This window comes from Tachypleus tridentatus, chromosome 8 (assembly GCF_004210375.1).
Source record: "Tachypleus tridentatus isolate NWPU-2018 chromosome 8, ASM421037v1, whole genome shotgun sequence".
NCBI classification, from domain to species: domain Eukaryota; kingdom Metazoa; phylum Arthropoda; class Merostomata; order Xiphosura; family Limulidae; genus Tachypleus; species Tachypleus tridentatus.
In genome coordinates, this window is record NC_134832.1 from 57,952,280 (window position 1) to 57,974,176 (window position 21,897).

Below are 21,897 nucleotides of genomic sequence, written 5' to 3' on the forward strand. Positions count from 1 at the left end.
ATAGATTATTTTCTTCCTTTGTTTTAAGTTATATAATTAGTATTTGTTTCGTAAAATATTTGTAAAAATTGCATTATTGAGTAACAGTGAAGAACATATATGTTTGATTCAAACGTTTATCCAATATGGATTGAACCTTTACAGAAAGGTAACCTTAGAAATACTAAGAGTGATTTCTTTATGACGGTAAAACTCTCATGATAAGACAAAATATTCAATAATGATAACATTAAAACTTGAAAGAAACTGTGTAATATGCAATATGCTTTACTAATTTCAATGTCTACAAGTAGTGCCAAGCAAAATTATTCAAATTTACCAAATAATGCCGCATTTTGATGAAATACAGATAAAGTAAACAATTCTCATAATGAACTTGTTTTTTATTTATATTTCTAATGATCAAACTTAACACTGATGTGTGTGATGGAGATTGAACTATCATCAGAACCTGTAAAGAAAATATATCAACTGAAGTTCGCTAATTTCACAACTATCCATTCTTTTAAGTCAATATTTGATGGAATCACCTTTAGCAGTAATTACTGCTGTGAGTCTTTAAGGATAAGTCTCTACCAACTTTTCATAATAGATGGTGTAAATTTTGTTCATTCTGAAAAATTGCTTTAATTCTGACATGTTCGTTGATGGACTGCAATTTTCAAGTCTCGCTATGAAATGTTCATTGGGTTCAAGTTGGAACTTTGACTGGAACACTTCAAGACATTTATCTTCTTCTTTTGAAACCAATCTATATAGCTTTGGCCTCGTCTTTCAGGTCATTGTCTTGCTTAAATAGGGTCGCAAGTTCGAATCCTCGTCATACCAAACATGCTCGCCCTTTCAGCCGTGAGAGCGTTATAATGTGAGTGTCAATCCCACTATTCGTTGGTAAAAGAGTAGCCTAAGAGTTGGCGGTGGGTGGTGACGACTAGCTGCTTTCCCTCTAATCTTACATTGCTAAATTAGGGACGGCTATCGCAGACAGCCCTCGTGTAGCTTTGCGCGAAATTCAAAAGAAACCAAACCATTCTGCTGAAATATGCATTTTCGATCCAGTTTTATATTCTTCGTTTATTCAAGCAGGTTTTCCTCTAAGATTCACCTGTACTTTGCACCATCCATCTTCCAGTATTTCTGAGTAGCTTCCCCAATTCCTGGTGATGAGAAGTGTTCCTATAACATGATGTTGTGACCACTATGCTTGACAGTTTGGATGGTGTTGACTGGGTGATGTGCTGTGTTGAACTAGAGCAAGAGGTAAAGCTTTGAATTCAGGTCCTGAAAAAGCTTAACATTGCTCTCCTCTGACTAGAAAACCTTCTTCTACATGTCTGAAGTAACATTTACATGGTTTGTCACAATCTACTCTGACTAGAAAACCTTCTTCTAGATGTCTGAAGTAACATTTACATGGTTTGTCACAAACTCCTCTGACTAGAAAACCTTCTTCTACATGTCTGAAGTAACATTTACATGGGTTGTCACAATCTCCTCTGACTAGAAAACCTTCTTCTACATGTCTGAAGTAACATTTACATGGTTTGTCACAATCTCCTCTGACTAGAAAACCTTCTTCTACATGTCTGAAGTAACATTTACATGGTTTGTCACAATCTCCTCTGACTAGAAAACCTTCTTCTACATGTCTGAAGTAACATTTACATGGTTTGTCACAAACTCCTCTGACTAGAAAACCTTCTTCTAGATGTCTGAAGTAACATTTACATGGTTTGTCACAATCTCCTCTGACTAGAAAACCTTCTTCTACATGTCTGAAGTAACATTTACATGGTTTGTCACAAACTCCGTACCAGATTTAAGATGATTCTTTTTCACTAATGGCTTCTTTCTTGCTATTGGTCAATTCAGGTCAGCTTTTCTATAGAGATCAGGATATTGTTAATGTATTAACACTGATTCCCATTTCAAACATGTATTTCGCAAATCTTTCAGAGTCACTGTTGTCTTCACAGAGGCTTTCCGTAACCAGTTTTTTTGCTTGTCCAGCTGATTAGTTTGTAAGGGCGTCTTGGTCTGTGTAGTGTCTGAGTGGTATGAAGCGTATTCCATTTCTTAATGATGGAATTCATTGTAGTCAAAGGGATAATCAGTGACTTTGAAATTTTCTCGTAGCCTTCTTCTGGTCTGTGCTTCTCTACCACTTTTATTCCTGACTTATTTAAGAGACACCGCGGTCTTCGTAGTTTCTTTGTTTATCACTCTGTTTATTTACTCTGATGTCAAGTTAACTCGCTTTTACTAATAAAGCAGAGAACAATGTTTCGACCTTCTTAGGTCATCTTCAGACTGACAAACCCGTTGACCTGAAGATGACTTAAGAAGGTCGAAACGTTGTTCTCTGGTTTATTAGTAAAAGTATGAATACCCATACCAGCCGTCCTGATATATATTTTTACTTCAAGTGAGTTTATCTTCATTACGAATTAAATCACTTTGATTTCACACAGAGACCATTACACTTATTCTGTGACCTTTGAAACTAATCTTTAGTATTTGAACTGATTTAAGGTTACCTCAGCAAAAGGGTTGAATGTTTATGCATTTGAGATTATTCTAACTGTCTTTGAAACATCTAACGTACTTACATAATATCAGTGTTTTTATAGTTTTTTTTCAAATTGGAGTCCCCCGGTGGAACAGCGGTAAATCCCTAGATTTATAACACTAAAAACAAGAATTTCATTCCCCTCAATGGCCTGATGTGATTATGCTGTAAGAAGGAAATACAGCCACACTCAGTTTTGAATAAATACTAAATTTATAGTTCCTTACAACGACGACAAAATGTGAAAACTGTGAAGGAAGGGGTGGACACTTTATATACATGCTATTGTAGCCGAAGAATGTATATATCATTTATTTTCCTCTAATTCATACAAACTAGATCTATTGTGTTAATGAATTTTACACATAAATGATCGCTCCCCAGTGGCACAGCGGCATGTCTGCGAACTCACAGCGTTAGAAATTGGGTTTCGATACCTGTGGTGGGCATAACACAGATATACCATCCATCCTTATTAATAGGCAGAAAACGTATTTTGTGAAACAGGTTTACAGTAAGAATATTTTCTCGCATTAATGACCCAAAAGACCAATAATATAAAAGTGTCATAAAGTGAGTATCTCCAAAAATGTTCATTATTTTTATCAGATGACCTGAAATTAGTTTTATTCCAATTTTGCTTTGATACCACAGAGGAATGCTCAAGATATACAATTCAGCGTCCAGGCCTAACCGTCCCTCCCTTAATCACCAGTTGCGTTCTCTGTGATTGGTCTGGTTTGGGCCTTTGCTCTGCAGCGCAATTTGCACTTTAAGGGTTTTGACGCAATACACTGAGATAGCATTGTGTTCCCTCCGCTTTATATGTTTTCCAAAGTCCAACAACTATGCATGGAGAACTTCTGAGGGTTTGTTGGTTTAAAAATCCAAAGACATGAGAAGGTGAGTAGGAAGTGATGCGTGTTTGGACATACTGCTGGATGTGTTGTCTTCATGTTTGGTAATAAACATAACAATGATAAGTTAATCGGACTTTTACAAATATTCAAGTACACGTGCGTTTCCTTCAATGAAGCGAGGTACTTCCATTGATTAAATATCAGATACACATCTTACAGCATTCGACAACTGGTTTTGCGTTTGGTCACGTTCTTTGAGTTAGTTTGTAAATATTGCTTTGTTAAGGTTGGCGGATGGTTTTATTCACACTTTCAAAGAAGATTCTTAGTTTTGCTGCAACTACTGTTACTGTTGATGACAAACTGTTTTGCTATCTTCAACACCTCTGATTTGCGACTGGTAGTCGGTCGTAGAATATCCAAAACGTTCTTGTTATAACCATGCTTTCGCTATTTGTAGTAATACGATATAATTTTCGCTAAAACGTGAGTCTTGTACAGTCTCAGCCTAAATGTTAACACCCTGTTCTATATGTTAATGTTATTGCCTACACACATGTTGGTTAAATGTCCAAGTAATAATAGATAAGGTTGCGTGTGATAAAGAAGTACAAGTTGTTTATTTTGATCCGTAAAGTTGTTTAGAACATTGATTGGTCAAAACACACATGCATACCTGTTTTCTATAAAAGCGTGTGCTTTTGCTGTAATAGTTTACAAAACATATCAACACTTTCTCAGTGAATTTCACTGTACTTGGTGTAAGTAGTCAAGCCTCGTCGTGCGTCAGAAGTTATAGGTTTGATTTAGTTTGTTTTGAATTTCGCGCAAAGTTACACGAGAGCTATCTGCGCTAGCCGTCCCTAATTTAGCAGTGTAATACTAGAGGGAAGGCAGCTAGTCATCACCACCCACCACCAACTCGTGAGCTACTTCGTTACCAACAAATAGTGGGATTGACCATACGTTATAACGCCCCCACGGCTGAAAGGGCGAGCACGTTTGGTGTGAATTTATTGAACGTCAAACTACCTTACTGTCCAGAAACTGTATGAAGCAAAAGGACATTGCCAAAACAGTAGGTTATCCCTTGTATACTGTATCCAACACAGACAGATTAATCGTCGTATACTATATCCAACATACATTAAATTCTGAATTACACATCATTCTACAGATGACTGACAAAAGTTTTTGCTTTTGTATGTAATCGTTCATGACGTTCAGATAATCTGTCTTATTATACAAATTACAAATATAATTTCAAATATAACGTGCTAATTAGAATACTTCGAATGGATTGCATCAGAAAGACCAGGGATTCTGGCTACAGTAATTAATCACATGACAAGGGAAAATCGTGTTTGCATACGCAAGCTTTATCACTCTTCCTGAACGCCCCGGTGGCGCAGCAGCATGTCTGTTGACTTACAACTCTAGAAACCGCGTTTCGATACCCGTGGTGGGTAGAACACAGATAGCTAGCTCATTGTGTATCTTTGTGCGTAACCACAAACAAAACATATTGTAAACAATTATTGCAAAAAAACTCATTTAACAAGATTTATTCCAGGAAATGAAAACAGTTTGGTTTAGGTCGTTCGGACGTTAAACACAAAAAAAATGGAAATATGTTCGCACAGTATATATCTAGAAAAAATCGTCATACGTTATTAAAATACGAGGTTATTGTGTTGAATATGTGGTTCAAACATGAATACATTAAAGTCTATAAGTGATTAATTTCAGTATTTTAAAATATAACGCTAAGTAACGCTGATCATTATAAAGGTGCTTCGAAAGGAACAATTTCAAATTGTATTTCCATTAAGAAGTCAACAGTTTAGGTGAGAGCTCTAAACTGGATGCGAAATAAAGCATCATAACTTTACGAGTTGTTTTTTTTCAATATACACTTTTTTTTACGTTTAACAGATACTTACATATCTATTTTACATCTATTTATCGAAAGCTAATAGTACATTTTAACGGCTTTAAACTTTCTTCTAATGGATAGTAAATCTGGGTATATTGGATGTCTATAAAGTAACTTCATTCTCATGTTCCTCAAAACATATGAGTTATAAAAACACAAAATTGTGGCCTATCACTCTTGAATAATTCGACCAGAACGCTGAGATCCACATGTCTAACCAATATCCTGCGAGCAATTTGTGTAATTAAGAATTTTATGATATGACGCCAATGTCTCGAGCCAGTATCCATAGGGTCTTTTTTCTCAACGCAACAAAACTGCTCTAGTCCTATATCATTAAATCAGCTCGCGTTTCTTACAGCCCGAGTTGGATTAGTGATACGTTTGAGAGGGTTTTATACATGCAGTAGACAAAGGGCGGGTAGCCCAGCTTAGCCATGCACGGACACAAACAATCTCTTTTGCCAAAGGCCTTGCAAGGCCAGGTGGGTTAAGGCGATCGATTCGTAATCTGAGGGTCGCGGGTTCGAATCCCCGTCGCACCACACGTGCTCGCCCTTTCAGCTGTGGAGGCGTTATAATGTGACGGTTAATACCACTATTCGTTGGTAAAAGAGTAGTCCGATAGCCGGCGGTGGGTGGTGATGACTAGCTGCCTTCCCTCTAGTCTTAAACTACTAAATTAGGGGCGGCTAGCGCAGATAGCCCTTGAGTAGCTTTGCGAGAAATTCAAAAACAATAACAAACAACTCTTTTTGCAACATGTAAGCATAATGCAAAATAATTTCGTTATGTCTAATGCAAATGGAAAATATAATTGAAAAAGTTAAAAAAAGACAAAAGTAAAGCTAACCTTTAACATTCAATTAACCTTCATAAAACTCGCATTCCATAAGCCAACCACCCTATTTCAAAAGTAAAACGGTCTTAGCTGAAGTTTACCTTTGCCTTGTCTAAGTCTATATTTGTGTCCTGTATTTCTATAATTCGCGTTAGGTATAAAATTTGTTTTTCAATATTATCAGTTCCTTATAAAATCAGGCCCTTCACGGCCAAGTGGGTTAAGGCGTTCGACTCGTAATCTGAGGGTCGCGGGTTCGAATCCCGATCGCACTAAACATACTCGCCCTTTCAGCTGTGGAAGCGTTATAATGTGACGATCAATCCCACTATTCTTTGGTAAAAGAGTAGCCCAAGAGTTGGCGGTGGGCGGGTGGTGATCCCTAGCTGCCTTCCCTCTAGTCTCACACTGTTAAATTATGGACGGCTAGCGCAGATAGCCCTCTAGTAGCTTTGTGAGAAATTCAAAACAAACAAACAAACATTATAAAATGTTAACCGCTTCAATCAGATCAGCTCAGACCCTTCAGTTTTTCAAGATTAAACAGCTATCAGTTATAACTATCAGTTACAAGTATCTTAATTTGTCCTCATACGATAAACCTTTCAACCCAGGTGCCATTTTACCAACACTCCCCTGAACTCTTTCCAACAGCTTAATATCTTTACTAAGCTAAGAAACCCAAGACTGAACATAGTACTTCAAATGTGGCCCAGTCAGCGACCGATACAATGGAATTACGTCATCTTTAGACTTGTATACAAAATTAATATTTACATAACATAATTTTTGTCTTTTTTTTTTAATTACGTTGACAGAACGAAATAAATGATATCATGTTCTGTTACAATTGTATGTTTTCTAATAGAGGAGAAGCGAGCAAAAGGAAATTGGCTACATTTAAACTAGACATTTATTGTTTATATTATTGCATGGTAATTGACTCTATGTGCTGAAATAGGATATCACTACAAGTTTCAAATCTTCTTCCGCTTTGCCTTCCTCAAAATCGTTAACTCACGGCCACTAGTAAAAAAAAAATGGTAAAAAATAGTGCGAAGCAGAGAGTGACTCATAAAGCAGGATATGGTAGTTCACACAGCCAGTTCGCGCAAGAATACGGACTTAACGACACAAAATACGACAGCACATAGAGAATTGAACACGTTAACATAAAACAAAACGAAAGTCATATATACTACAGGTACATTGATATGGTTAAAATAATAATGGTATAACTTTTGTTTGTTTTTCAAGTTTTCTATTCAATTCACGTAGGTGTGCGTGTCTACAGGAACCTATGGCAAATGAATATTTCAGTGGAAATCATTGTGCCTTGGTCTGCTTTGAATACAGGTATTGAGTAAGAAACCAACACTCACTCACATCTATAGTGGATTTTACGCTTTGTATTATTATTCGGTTCGTAATTCGGTTCACATTTCATTTAGTTCTATTACCAGTAATTTTCTGTTCTTTGAAACCTAAAAGCACTGGTTCGAAACAATCTTGTTGTTTTGAATACTGATGAACTCAGTGGTAGTAAATACGTTTGGTCTTAAGTTTCGAAAACGAAAACGTGGGATAGTGTTACACACCAACTAACCTTCTGGCGCCTCAGCGGTAAAACTAAGAACTTATGGTGTTAAAATTAGGTGGGCACACCGAAATAGTCTACTGTGTACCTTTGTGATTGATAACAAAGAAGCAAACTTCCAATAACTAAAAACATAAAGCATTGCAGTGTGTGACGTAGCCATTTTGATAATAAAGTGACAATAATTTATTTAAAACATGAAAGTTTCAAGTACTTAAGCTTGATATATGCAAACCTATACCAGTTACACGTTTTATTTCATATAACTAATTGCATAACCAGATACTTAAAGGCAGAAACAGATCAAAAACGAGATGACAGCCGTTTTTTGTTGTTGTTTTTTTTAATTTTGCGCAAAGCAACTCGATGGCTATCTGCGCTAGCTAGAGAGAGAACAGCTAGTCATCATCATCCACCGCCAACTCTTGGGCTACTCTTTTACCAAAAATAGTGGGATTGACCGTAACTTTATAACGCCCCCAAGGCTGAAAGGGCGAGCGTGTTTGGTGCGACGGGGGATTCGAACCCGCGACCCTCAGATTACGAATCATACGCCTTAACCTACCTTAAGCCTAACTAAAACAATGTAAGCTTAACAACAATCATGTATTTCAAGATAATAACATGAACATGAAATTTATCTCAAAATTTTAAAATTATAAGAAAGTTTCTCTGTTAACAAGATTTACAGTTTGCTTTCCTTCTACCATTTTCTGTTGATCTCACCCACCAACACCGTGCATCTCACTGATCATGAGAAAAATGTTTAAGAAATATTCAGCAACTTTCATACTTTGATCTTGAATCTTTTTAGAATGTTCAACATTGTTTAAAGTGTCAACCTGTCAAGATTGCTTGAGATTAACTCAAAAGGGTGGAAGCAATTATGTTACAAAATTTACAAATTAGAAATAGGGTTACGTTCAATTGTGCCCACTTAGAACATTCCTCATAGTTCATAATGTTTACAAACAATTTTTGGTCGACATTTACCCAACAGGGTCGGAGGAATTAGAGCACAAACAAACACACGTTTCGTCTTTATATATATAGGGTACAAATAAACACACATTTCGTATTCATTTATATATATATGGAGTTAGGGTACAAACAAACACACATTTCGTAATTATATATATATATATATGGAGTCACATTATAACGCTCCCACAGCTGAAAGGAATCCTGTATTACGAACGATGTAATTGTAAATATTCTACTCAAACGGCACATTATACCCAAACAAAAATTTTAAATTACAATTATAAACCAACTAATTTGACGAATATAATATACTTTTGTTATACTAACCCAAAAAAGTGCAACTACGCCATCATTTTTTGAAACAATGATTTAGTTAATTCAAACAAAACTGTTAACGGTCTACTTACTCCTGACATCAGATGATCGGTACTTCGTACCTTCTTCACTTTATTTCTGTTTAAAATCCTCTTAACGAAATGTTCGATTTGAGAGTTGAACTTCATAAAAGACACGTAAGCGATGTAACATAAAAAAAGGACCAAAGCTTCGTGCCAGACAATAACATTGTCGCTGAAAAATATCATGAGAATGATTAATATAATGGAATAGAAGGTAACGTCTCGAAAGAGAGGCCACCATGTTAGTTGCAGAACATTTTTGCTGAAAATGGCACACATAGAAATTACAAAGAGAATGTTGAAGACAGCTGACCCCACGATGGTTCCAATTCCGACATCATCAAATGAGATAAAAACCCCAATAATGCTAGTGAAGAGTTCAGGAGCACTTCCACCAGCTGCCATGAATGTGGCACCTGCCACATCCTCGGATATCTGGAGTTTTTCGGTGATCACGTCCAGAGAAGGGACAAAAAATTCGTCGCAGACAATGGCCAAACCGATGAACATGTAGACAAGTCCAAAAACATGAAGACACACTAACCCGTTCTTACGTTGTTGCTCAGTGAACAAATCTTCTGGAAACTGAGGCGGTTTTTTAGTTGGCTCACTGGTATTTTGATTCGCGGATTGTAGCAGACGTCTAGAAAGCGCGAGGTTGTGTTCTAGCTCTATTTTTTCGAAATCCCAAAACCTTTTCCAGTCACTGATAGAGCTATTCTGTTCATCAATGATCGACGGGGAGTAAAAGTAAGATAGGAAAAAGACGAGAGATAAACCAACTCCAAACACTTGAAGAGGAGGTCTCCATCGTTTCTTCAAAAATTGTTTTGACGATATTGGATCCATTATTTAATAAGATATACAATAAATAAGATATACAATAAGATGTACAATAAGATGATTTAGAAGAACTATTAAGTTCAATTGTTTTCTTTTCTTTTTTGCCTTTAATTAGAGAGTAAGGTCACAGATCCATTTAATAATATTAATATTGACGTTGATGCATGGTCCATTGACGGAGCTCTTTAACACCGAAATGCACACAACTGTCATATCTTGTCACAGATCGGTTTATAATTCTCACGTTCAATACTTCGGGTTTCAACGCAGACCCTAGAAAACGTTGACTAAGATTCATCGACGACAACAGGATAAAAAAATCTGGAAAATGAAATTAATTGATGCGTTAAAAACTATAAACACGTGTGTCAATATCACGTTTATTTTGAATAAATTAATTAAGTAAACGTTAACAAAAAACTTCCTTGGCTTAACCTGTTCAGTGCCGTAGACAAGATAAGTCGTCCAAGTCGATCGGTAACACAGTGCCAAAGACGAGTTAATTCGTTCTCAATAATACCTAACTTTAACGCTAGACGTCAGCACCATACATGCATTTGATCTAATTACATATTGTTTCACTTTCGATCCAAAATGGCGTCACGAAAAAGGTTACAAAATGAAGAATCATTAGAGTTGTATTGTGGCAGCTGAAATACTTGGCATTTAACAGGTTAGAGCCTAAACTAATTAGATGTTTTTATACATTTTAACAAAGTGTTCCATTTTTTACAAAATAAATTCACAATTGACCCCTAAACTTTCAAATATAATTAATACAGAATACAAAATTTTACTTTTTCTAGCATCTAGTTTCTTCTAAACCTTTACGTTACCAGTGTTTCTCACTAATGGCTGACACAAGTTTAATTTTACCATAAGAAAGTATTCAATAATATAGTTCTGTATTACCAAGATACGGGAAAACATTTCTCTGTTATAAACATGATTCCCACATCACCTTTGTTGACAATACCTAACCAAATGATTCGGCAAAGAGCTTGTTTTCAAAGTATATATATATGTATATAATATAGGAAAATCTGTTGGAGAATTAAACTTCATATATTTTGCTGTAAGGTATTTTCTCTCTTGATTCTTTAGTTTCCTGTAAATTCAAATATTAAACAAATTAAAGAAAAGTATATTAATTATTAGATTTCAAACTTTGCAGTGTAAGACTAGAGGAAGACAGTTAGTTATCACCACTCATAGCCAACTCTTTAGCTACACTTTGCCAACGAATAGTGGGATTGACCGTCACTTATAACGTCCCCACGGCTGAAAGGGCGAGCATGTTTGGTGTGACGGGAATTCGAATCTGCGACTCTCAGGTTGCGATTGGAGCGCCCTCACCACCTCACCATGCCGGGAAAGAAACGTTTAAAATGCAACAGAATTTAAACGCTTCACTCGAGACATTTTCTGGCTGTTTTAAGTATCTTACATTTATAAGTTAGTACATACATCAGCTGTATCACTTCCCCCAACACACGAAAGAAACTAACGGTTTAAACTCGTTAGTATCTTAGATGAGATATAAATAACCTGTTCTCATAAGTTCTGGAAACTATTAAAACGGTGTCAAACTTATTGTCATTAGACGTTTCTAATCAGTAAAAACGTTTTCACGCCTCGCTAGTACAGCGATATGTCTCCGGATTTACAACGCTAAAATTAGGGGTTTGATTCCCCTCGGTGGGCTCAGCAGATGGCCCGATGTGGCTTTGCTATATGAAAACACACACACACACAAAATCCTTTCTTTCAAATGGACTCATTATTTTCTAAAATATTATTTTAACCATAAATAAAAACGTTCGTTATTTAGAACGATATAAGCAGAGAGCGGTATGTGTAAAATTATATTGTGATGTAGATGAGTCCTAAGTTTAATAATATATTAATGACTCTCTAGCAAGTAATGAAAATGAATGGTATTGAGCGAGTTTCTCTCACAGTTAAGTATTCTCTCACTATTATTTTGTACAACGGTATATAATGTAATATCAAGGAGAAGAAAGCTGAGCGAAAATCAATTATTCATTTTTTTTACACAGTAATGTGCAAGGTATGCTTTAATATACCTATGCAATATTGGTGTTACAACAACAACGTACGACAAAGCACATTAGAAATTACTGTAAATACTGGGATCAACACTTTTCCGTTTCTGCAGTGAAAACACATTTACAGGGGTAATTTTTTTTTTTTAATGGCTAAAAGTATTGTTTGTTTGTTTTTTGAATTTCGCACAAAGCTACTCGAGGGCTATCTGTGCTAGCCGTCCCTAATTTAGCAGTGTAAGACTAGAGGGAAGGCAGCTAGTCATCACCATCCACCGCCAACTCTTGGGATACTCTTTTACCAACGAATAGTAGGATTAACCCCCACGGCTGAAAGGACGAGCATGTTTGGCGCGACCGGGATGCGAACCCGCGACCCTCAGATTACGAGTCGCACGCCTTAACACGCTTGGCCATGCCGGGCCAGTATAAAACGGCTATTTGCTTGCAACTGTACATAAATAATATACTTAAAGTGCTTTCAAAGAATTACAGAGGAGAAATGGATTTTTAGAGAGACATTAACAACTATGCAAGGCAAATAGGTTCGTATAGAGCTAGTGAGCAGTTGAGATAAAGACAAGGTTTTACTTGGTAGTTTGTAAGCAACAGGACTAAGTTTACTGTATCGTAAACAACGGTAGAAAATGGAGTTAGTTTGTAAAAGATTATGGCCAGTTAAAAGCTTTAAAGAAAACTGATTTGGCTCTGTATAGCTCATAAACAACAGTATGGATGGAAATATGAATGTAAAAAAGTGTAAGTAGCAACGAACAGGACTTGGTTTACTATAATTTTTAAACAATCGTAGGAAAGATAATTCCTGAATGTTAGTGCAACTGTGACGGGACTGAGTTAACACAAACTTGTGAGCAAAAGTACAAACGTGAATAAGTCTATGAAGACTCGCAAACAGTTTAGGAACGAAAACGTTTGCAGTTCACTAAAAGATTCTGGGCTGCCTCGTGTCGCGGGTGTTAAATAAGGGAAATCAGAAGTAAACAAACATTCACGTACTTTAACCCTTGTCTCACAAACTGTTAGGTTTTTATCAGCCTTAATATGAAGATCCTTCTTCGCCTTAACAGAGAAATAATGAAACATTAACTCAATTGGCATATGAATGAACAACTATAATAAGGGAAGGTAAACACTTGTTTCTATAACTGATAATAAAGGGACTATCTGGTAGAAACAGTTTTAGTAAGGACAGGTAATAAAGATACTATCTAACAGGAACAGTTTTAGTGAGGACAGGTAAACACTTCTATAAATCAGGTAATAAAGAGACTACCTGACGGAAACAATTTTAGTAAGGACAGGTAAACACTTACTTCTATAAATCAGGTAATAAAGAGACTATTTAACAGGAACAGTTTTAGTAAGGACAGGTAAACACTTACTTCTATAAATCAGGTAATAAAGAGACTATCTAACAGGAACAGTTTTAGTAAGGACAGGTAAACACTTACTTCTATAAATCAGGTACTAAAGAGACTACCTGACAGAAACAATTTTAGTAAGGACAGGTAAACACGACTACTATAAATCAGGTAATAAAGAGATTACCTGATAGGAATAATTTTAGAAAGACAGGTAAACACTTCTATAAATCAGGTAATAAAGAGACTATCTAACAGGAACAGTTTTAGTAAGGACAGGTAAACACTTACTTCTATAAATCAGGTAATAAAGAGACTATCTAACAGGAACAGTTTTAGTAAGGACAGGTAAACACTTACTTCTATAAATCAGGTAATAAAGAGACTATCTAACAGGAACAGTTTTAGTAAGGACAGGTAAACACTTACTTCTATAAATCAGGTACTAAAGAGACTACCTGACAGAAACAATTTTAGTAAGGACAGGTAAACACGTACTTCTATAAATCAGGTAATAAAGAGATTACCTGATAGGAATAATTTTAGAAAGACAGGTAAACACTTCTATAAATCAGGTAATAAAGAGACTATCTAACAGGAACAGTTTTAGTAAGGACAGGTAAACACGTACTTCTATAAATCAGGTAATAAAGAAACTATCTAACAGGAGCAGTTTTAGTGAGGACAGGTAAACACTTCTATATATCATCTAGTAAAGAGACTATCTAACAGGAACAGTTTTAGTAAGGATAGGTAAACACTTACTTCTATAAATCAGGTAATAAAGAGACTATCTAACAGGAACAGTTTTAGTAAGGACAGGTAAACACTTACTTCTATAAATCAGGTAATAAAGAGACTATCTAACAGGAACAGTTTTAGTAAGGACAGGTAAACACTTACTTCTATAAATCAGGTACTAAAGAGACTACCTGACAGAAACAATTTTAGTAAGGACAGGTAAACACGTACTTCTATAAATCAGGTAATAAAGAGATTACCTGATAGGAATAATTTTAGAAAGACAGGTAAACACTTCTATAAATCAGGTAATAAAGAGACTATCTAACAGGAACAGTTTTAGTAAGGACAGGTAAACACTTACTTCTATAAATCAGGTAATAAAGAGACTATCTAACAGGAACAGTTTTAGTAAGGACAGGTAAACACTTGCTTCTATAAATCAGGTAATAAAGAGACTATCTAACAGGAACAGTTTTAGTGAGGACAGGTAAACACTTCTATAAATCAGGTAATAAAGAGACTACCTGACGGAAACAATTTTAGTAAGGACAGGTAAACACGTACTTCTATAAATCAGGTAATAAAGAGATTACCTGATAGGAATAATTTTAGAAAGACAGGTAAACACTTCTATAAATCAGGTAATAAAGAGACTATCTAACAGGAACAGTTTTAGTGAGGACAGGTAAACACTTCTATATATCATCTAGTAAAGAGACTATCTAACAGGAACAGTTTTAGTAAGGACAGGTAAACACTTACTTCTATAAATCAGGTAATAAAGAGACTATCTAACAGGAACAGTTTTAGTAAGGACAGGTAAACACTTACTTCTATAAATCAGGTAATAAAGAGACTATCTAACAGGAACAGTTTTAGTAAGGACAGGTAAACACTTACTTCTATAAATCAGGTAATAAAGAGACTATCTAGGACAGGAACACTTCTATTTTAGTAAGGACAGGTAAACAGGTAAACACTTCTATAAATCAGGTAATAAAGAGACTATCTAACAGGAACAGTTTTAGTGAGGACAGGTAAACACTTGCTTCTATAAATCAGGTAATAAAGAGACTATCTAACAGGAACAGTTTTAGTAAGGACAGGTAAACACTTACTTCTATAAATCAGGTAATAAAGAGACTATCTAACAGGAACAGTTTTAGTGAGGACAGGTAAACACTTACTTCTATAAATCAGGTAATAAAGAGACTATCTAACAGGAACAGTTTTAGTGAGGACAGGTAAACACTTCTATAAATCAGGTAATAAAGAGACTACCTGACGGAAACAATTTTAGTAAGGACAGGTAAACACGTACTTCTATAAATCAGGTAATAAAGAAACTATCTAACAGGAGCAGTTTTAGTGAGGACAGGTAAACACTTCTATATATCATCTAGTAAAGAGACTATCTAACAGGAACAGTTTTAGTAAGGACAGGTAAACACTTACTTCTATAAATCAGGTAATAAAGAGACTATCTAACAGGAACAGTTTTAGTAAGGACAGGTAAACACTTACTTCTATAAATCAGGTAATAAAGAGACTATCTAACAGGAACAGTTTTAGTAAGGACAGGTAAACACTTACTTCTATAAATCAGGTACTAAAGAGACTATCTAACAGGAACAGTTTTAGTAAGGACAGGTAAACACTTACTTCTATAAATCAGGTAATAAAGAGACTATCTAACAGGAACAGTTTTAGTAAGGACAGGTAAACACTTACTTCTATAAATCAGGTAATAAAGAGACTATCTAACAGGAACAGTTTTAGTGAGGACAGGTAAACACTTGAGGACAGGTAAACACTTCTATAAATCAGGTAATAAAGAGACTATCTAACAGGAACAGTTTTAGTAAGGACAGGTAAACACTTACTTCTATAAATCAGGTAATAAAGAGACTATCTAACAGGAACAGTTTTAGTGAGGTAAACACTTCTATAAACAGGTAAACACAATTTTAGTAAGGACAGGTAAACACGTACTTCTATAAATCAGGTAATAAAGAGACTATCTAACAGGAACAGTTTTAGTAAGGACAGGTAATAAAGAGACTATCTAACAGGAACAGTTTTAGTGAGGACAGGTAATAAAGAGACTATCTAACAGGAACAGTTTTAGTAAGGACAGGTAAACACTTACTTCTATAAATCAGGTACTTCTATAAATCAGGTAATAAAGAGACTATCTAACAGGAACAGTTTTAGTGAGGACAGGTAAACACTTAAATCAGGTAATCTATAAATCAGGTAATAAAGAGACTATCTAACAGGAACAGTTTTAGTGAGGACAGGTAAACACTTACTTCTATAAATCAGGTAATAAAGAGACTATCTAACAGGAACAGTTTTAGTAAAGACAGGTAAACACTTACTTCTATAAATCAGGTAATAAAGAGACTATCTAACAGGAATAATTTTAGACAGACAGGTTTAAATCAGTAAGGACAGGTAAGGACACTAAACACTTCTATAAATCAGGTAATAAAGAGACTATCTAACAGGAACAGTTTTAGTAAGGACAGGTAAACACTTCTATAAATCAGGTAATAAAGAGACTATCTAACAGGAACAGTTTTAGTGAGGACAGGAAAACACTTGCTTCTATAAATCAGGTAATAAAGAGACTATCTAACAGGAACAGTTTTAGTAAGGACAGGTAAACACTTACTTCTATAAATCAGGTACTAAAGAGACTATCTAACAGGAACAGTTTTAGTAAGGACAGGTAAACACTTGCTTCTATAAATCAGGTAATAAAGAGACTATCTAACAGGAACAGTTTTAGTGAGGACAGGTAAACACTTCTATAAATCAGGTACTAAAGAAACTACCTGAGAGGAATAAGTTCAGTAAGAACTGGTATACCCGTGCTTTTATAAGTGAAGTAAAAAGGAACAGTTTTTACCAAGGACTGAAAACACAATCAGGAAAGATAAGAGACGATTTGACAGGAAGAAAAAACTGATGTACAAAGTGATTTGTTTTTATCCTCTTTCTGTTTCAATGTTGTCTGAAAGTAAATATTTACATATTAGAGATAGCGCATCTCGCGGATTTTTTAACCTCGCTTCGAGACTTGTTTACTTCAATGTTCTCTATCTGGAATGTGGTGTAGATTTGTTATTACTCCTAAACCTTATCACGTGTTCATATATAAAAATTTTTCAAACGACAGGAATAGAATGTAAGTTTTAACGTTCAATTATATTAGCATGTCTTATGTGCACATAATATGAGACTGTTTACACTGATACTTTAACTGTTCATTTACTAGTTTCAATAGCCTTGTTTGTTCCATGGATTAAACAATTATTTTACAGACCACGTTGAGAAATTAAAGTCTGCTATAAACAAGGAGAGGGACTTTAGATTTTACGTATGTTTGTCTAGTAATGATTCAATTCTGTTTGTTTGTTTGTTTTTTAATTTCGCGCAAAGCTACTCGATGGCTATCTGTGCTAGCCATCCCTAATTTAGTAGTGTAAAACTAGAGAGAAGGCAGCTAGTGATCACCACCCACCACCAATTCTTGGGATACTCTTTTACCAACGAATAATGGGATTGACCGTCACATTATAACGCCCCCACGGCTGAAAGGGCGAGCATGTTTGGTGCGATGGGAATGCGAACCCGCGACCCTCAGATTACGAGTCGCACGCCTTAAGTCACCTGGCCATACCGGGCAAATAATTGTCAAATTTGTTACGTTAAACAGAAGCGTAGAGTTATTCATTAGCTGGTTCAATATTTATCTTTATCTCACCCATAAGTAAATGCATGCGCGTAAGGTGACAGATAACTGTAAAATTAATTTTTTCACACTTGATGTAGTAATATAGTTTTTGTTTTCTCAAAAACTATTCGTTACAAAAGTAACAGTTGAATAACTTTTGTTGTTACAATACGTGACGTATGTAACTGTTGTATGGTGTAAGGTCTTAAAATATTGGTTACCCAAGCAACTGTTATATGATTGTTTAATGTCACAATATATGTTGCTCAATACATGTTGTAAAGTGTTTGTTGTTGCAAATATACGTTTCTAAGGCAACACAGTTATATTTGGAATAATACCATTGATAATAACGATTGTATAGGTTTTCTTATGGCTTGATGAAATAATTAACTTGTATATTAAAATAAAAACTTCTATAAACATGAACAAGTTTTCATTTCGGGCTGTATTTTTATAATTAAATAATTTATTAGGAATATAACTTAAATTATTTTTTTTAGAAATAGATCAAAATTCAGTTAGTGTATGCGTGAAGAAGAACCCGTGCAGGAGGAATAAGTCTTGATAAAAACCGAACTAAACAAATATGTTGCTTTATCCTGAACATCATGCATTCTAATATCATTCGCCATCTTTTGATTCTACAGACACGTGACGTCTTCCAGAAATTTTCAAAATCTCCAGTACTTCCCAATCTTTGTCTAGGAATAGAAAATAGGACCAAGTATTCTTAGTGAGATGAAACTAAAGATGTGGTTGTTGTTTTTTTAAAAGCAAAGCCGCATTGGGCTGTCTGCTTTGTCCACCGTGGGGAATCGAACTTCGGATTTTAGCGTCGTAGTTTTGTAAATTTAACGTTTTCTCATCGAGGAACATCAAATTATTAAAATTTAGTTTATAAATGTTGACTAAGTGTCAAAACTCTGCTCTAAATAGCTTTCAATATAACCACCCTCCATTCCCAGTAGTTCAGAGGTGCGTCTGAAAGCTTATAACGCTAAAAGTCATGTTTCGGTACTCAGGATGGGAACGTCACAGGTAATATACAGTATAGTTTGGTGCTTAATAAAAAACAAACAAAAAATCAAGTAATCTGTATTTTGTCATTATGAGAATTAAGAAATCTATTCCAAAAACAATATGTGAGCCAACTGCAGCAAACGCTGGAGTGAGCGCTTGTAACACGAGCACCTAATAACCACAACCAGTGGATGCTTATCTATCTCTAGCAAATTGTGTAATATAAACTTAGCCGAGGACTTTTCCTACTTCTTGGCAGTTAGATACATATTTATTATTGAAAGCATACCACATAAGTGGTAAATGAGATTTAGCATCCATTAATAAAAAACAAAGAATCCACTTCTTCCTCGCAGAATGCAACTTGGAACAAAGATGACATCTTGTTCCAATGGTGCTTTCGAAACATTACCATCCTTAATGGTAACACAGTTCGAATACAATGTTGTCTAGCTGATATGTGAGTAAAAACTACATGTTACTTATCTGTATGAATTCCCTCAAAAAATCTAATCAAACAATAATGTTACAACGTTAGTTTTTTTTTGTGTTCATGTAACACGTAAAAATAAGTGAAATCCATCCAAATTGTTTGAGAGAAAACACAAATAAAAATCTTTTCTTAGCATCAACAGTAGGTAAAACCTTAGACTACATAATTTAATTTGTGTACCAAAAGTTAAGTATAGATTCATCTTGGTTCAAATTCATTAAAGAGTCACAATAAGCAAGTTGCTATATTTTGTTGTGTTTGTGTAATATTGCCTTCTGGTGGAGCTGAAACAGAATGATAGTTTTTTCTTTCGTTCAATCGTTTTTGGACAAGTTTCAATATTTGTAATAACTTTTGATTGTTTGTTTGTTTGTTTTGAATTTCGCACAAAGCTACTCGAGAGCTATCTGTGCTAGCCGTCCCTAATTTAGCAGTGTAAGACTAGAGGGAAGACAGTTATTCATCACCACCCATTGCCAATCTAGGGTCACTCTTTTACCAATGAATAGTGGGATTGACTGTCATATTATAACGACCCCACGGCTGAAAGAGCGAGCGTGTTTGGTGGAACGGAGATTCGAGCCGTCGACCTTCACAATACGAGTCGATCGCCTTAACCACCTAATATGGGTAGGTAGCTCTCAATAGATTCTGAGAATGATTTAAAAATTTATCGTTAGATAAATACACGAATGGATAATAATTATGTTGCGAAAGTAAAATTGCACATTTCGTATTAAATTTGGGAAGAAAAAAAACACTTCTTGCTATACTGTTATAGTATTTCATCAAATTAATGTTACTGATAGATATAACCGTGAAAGGCACAGTGAGATGTTTTGTTTTACCCAAAGCTGCTAGCGGCAGTATAAAAATTGAAATTATCTAAGAATAACGTTATTCATGTCCAGTAGAAATGATTAGTTAATTACACTTTACTTCCTATATTAGTTATTTTTATCAAAGAACAATCAGTGATATGTGATTTGAAAACATCTCACTTAGTTAGAGTGCGTCTATGTTGAAAGCATGTCTACATTTAATCGACGTGACACACCAAGAGACAGTATATGTTATTAGTTTACTACAGTTGGTATAATATAAATCTCCAAAGCTATAACTACTTTGAAACTACAGATATTTGACCAGAAACATTTATAGTTTTCGAAAATGTTACAAACCGTTTCATTTCAGGGGATTACCCATCGAATATTACCATATTTAACTAAGTCATTATATAACTTCAACTGCAAAAAAAAAAAAAAACTCGCTTGTGATCAGCGAAGAACTAGTTGTGCCTGTGTCAACTCGAAAATAAATAGCTCATCGTGAACCCTCAGTGAGACATCAGGATCGTTTCAAGCCAGAAAGAAAACTCGATACCGTTTATGAGTTTGTAAAACGTTAGTACATATTTCAATATTTGTAATAACCATTATTGCGTATTGTATTATCGTTTGTATATTCAACTATATTTCTATCAAACAAGAAACCTTGTTGGCAAATATCATAGCTGGAACACATATCGACATTTATTTAACTTCTAAATCTAAATTACAATTTAACTCAATTTTAGGTTGTTTGAATTTGTAATGCATACCATAATAAACCGGGAACTCGTGTCCGAGATTTGAATCAGAGAAATAATTTGATCTAAATTCAAATCATAATTCAGTTTACATTTATCAGGGCCAATAAGATTCGATCATGTCCGGTTATCAAGATTTGATTGGACAACTAAAAAGATATAGTAAAAGTGAGCTGCTTGACATTTACAAAGTTTTAAAACTCGACGTTAAGAAGAGAAACGTGTTATTGAACCACTAGTCATTATCATTTGTTGCCTAGAGAGGTATTAGTCAATCAGGGTTCAGTAATAAAGATAAATTAAAGATCCAGTTAAAACTCAAATGAATCAAAATTGAACAAGGTCGTATCAAAGTCAAAAGATAAAATAAACGTCTCGAGGTTGGAAAAGCATACATTGAAGCCTTAGGAGAAATTAAGCTGAAAGAAACGGAACTTAGATCCGATCGATCGAGGTAAAATGGTCACTTTGAACTTAATTAATATGTTTAAGTACCATTAAAATTCATAAATATTTCCAACATTCTGAAAAAGAAAAACGCGTTAGTGTCCATATATGGACATATTTTGACCAGATAGCCCGATGTTGTTGATTCGACCACTGATATAAAGGCTGATGCACTGAGGTAATAATCTATACCTTTTGTGTTATGTCGTTAACAGATGGCACTGCTAATCATATTCTTGAGCGACGGTTAAGTGAATTGTACCAACATCAACTCGAAATTAACTTGTTCATCGTGAACCCTCGATAAGACATCGAGCAAGTTCCAGACCAGAAGAAATACTCAATATTGTTCATCAATTTGTAAAACTCGTGTGCATAAATCGT

General features: G+C 35.0%; 1 protein-coding gene across 1 annotated transcript in view; it reads right to left on the minus strand.

The window, feature by feature from the left end:
- LOC143222443 (sodium/potassium/calcium exchanger Nckx30C-like) overlaps window positions 1-10,347 on the minus strand; it is a 345,661-nt gene extending 335,314 nt beyond the window's left edge. Inside the window, exon 1 of the mRNA XM_076448971.1 lies at window positions 9,195-10,347. Coding sequence (XP_076305086.1) covers window positions 9,195-10,034 — 840 coding nt within the window. The 5' untranslated portion in view covers window positions 10,035-10,347. The remainder of the gene's footprint in view (window positions 1-9,194) is intronic.
- Between the last annotated feature and the right edge of the window lie 11,550 nt (window positions 10,348-21,897).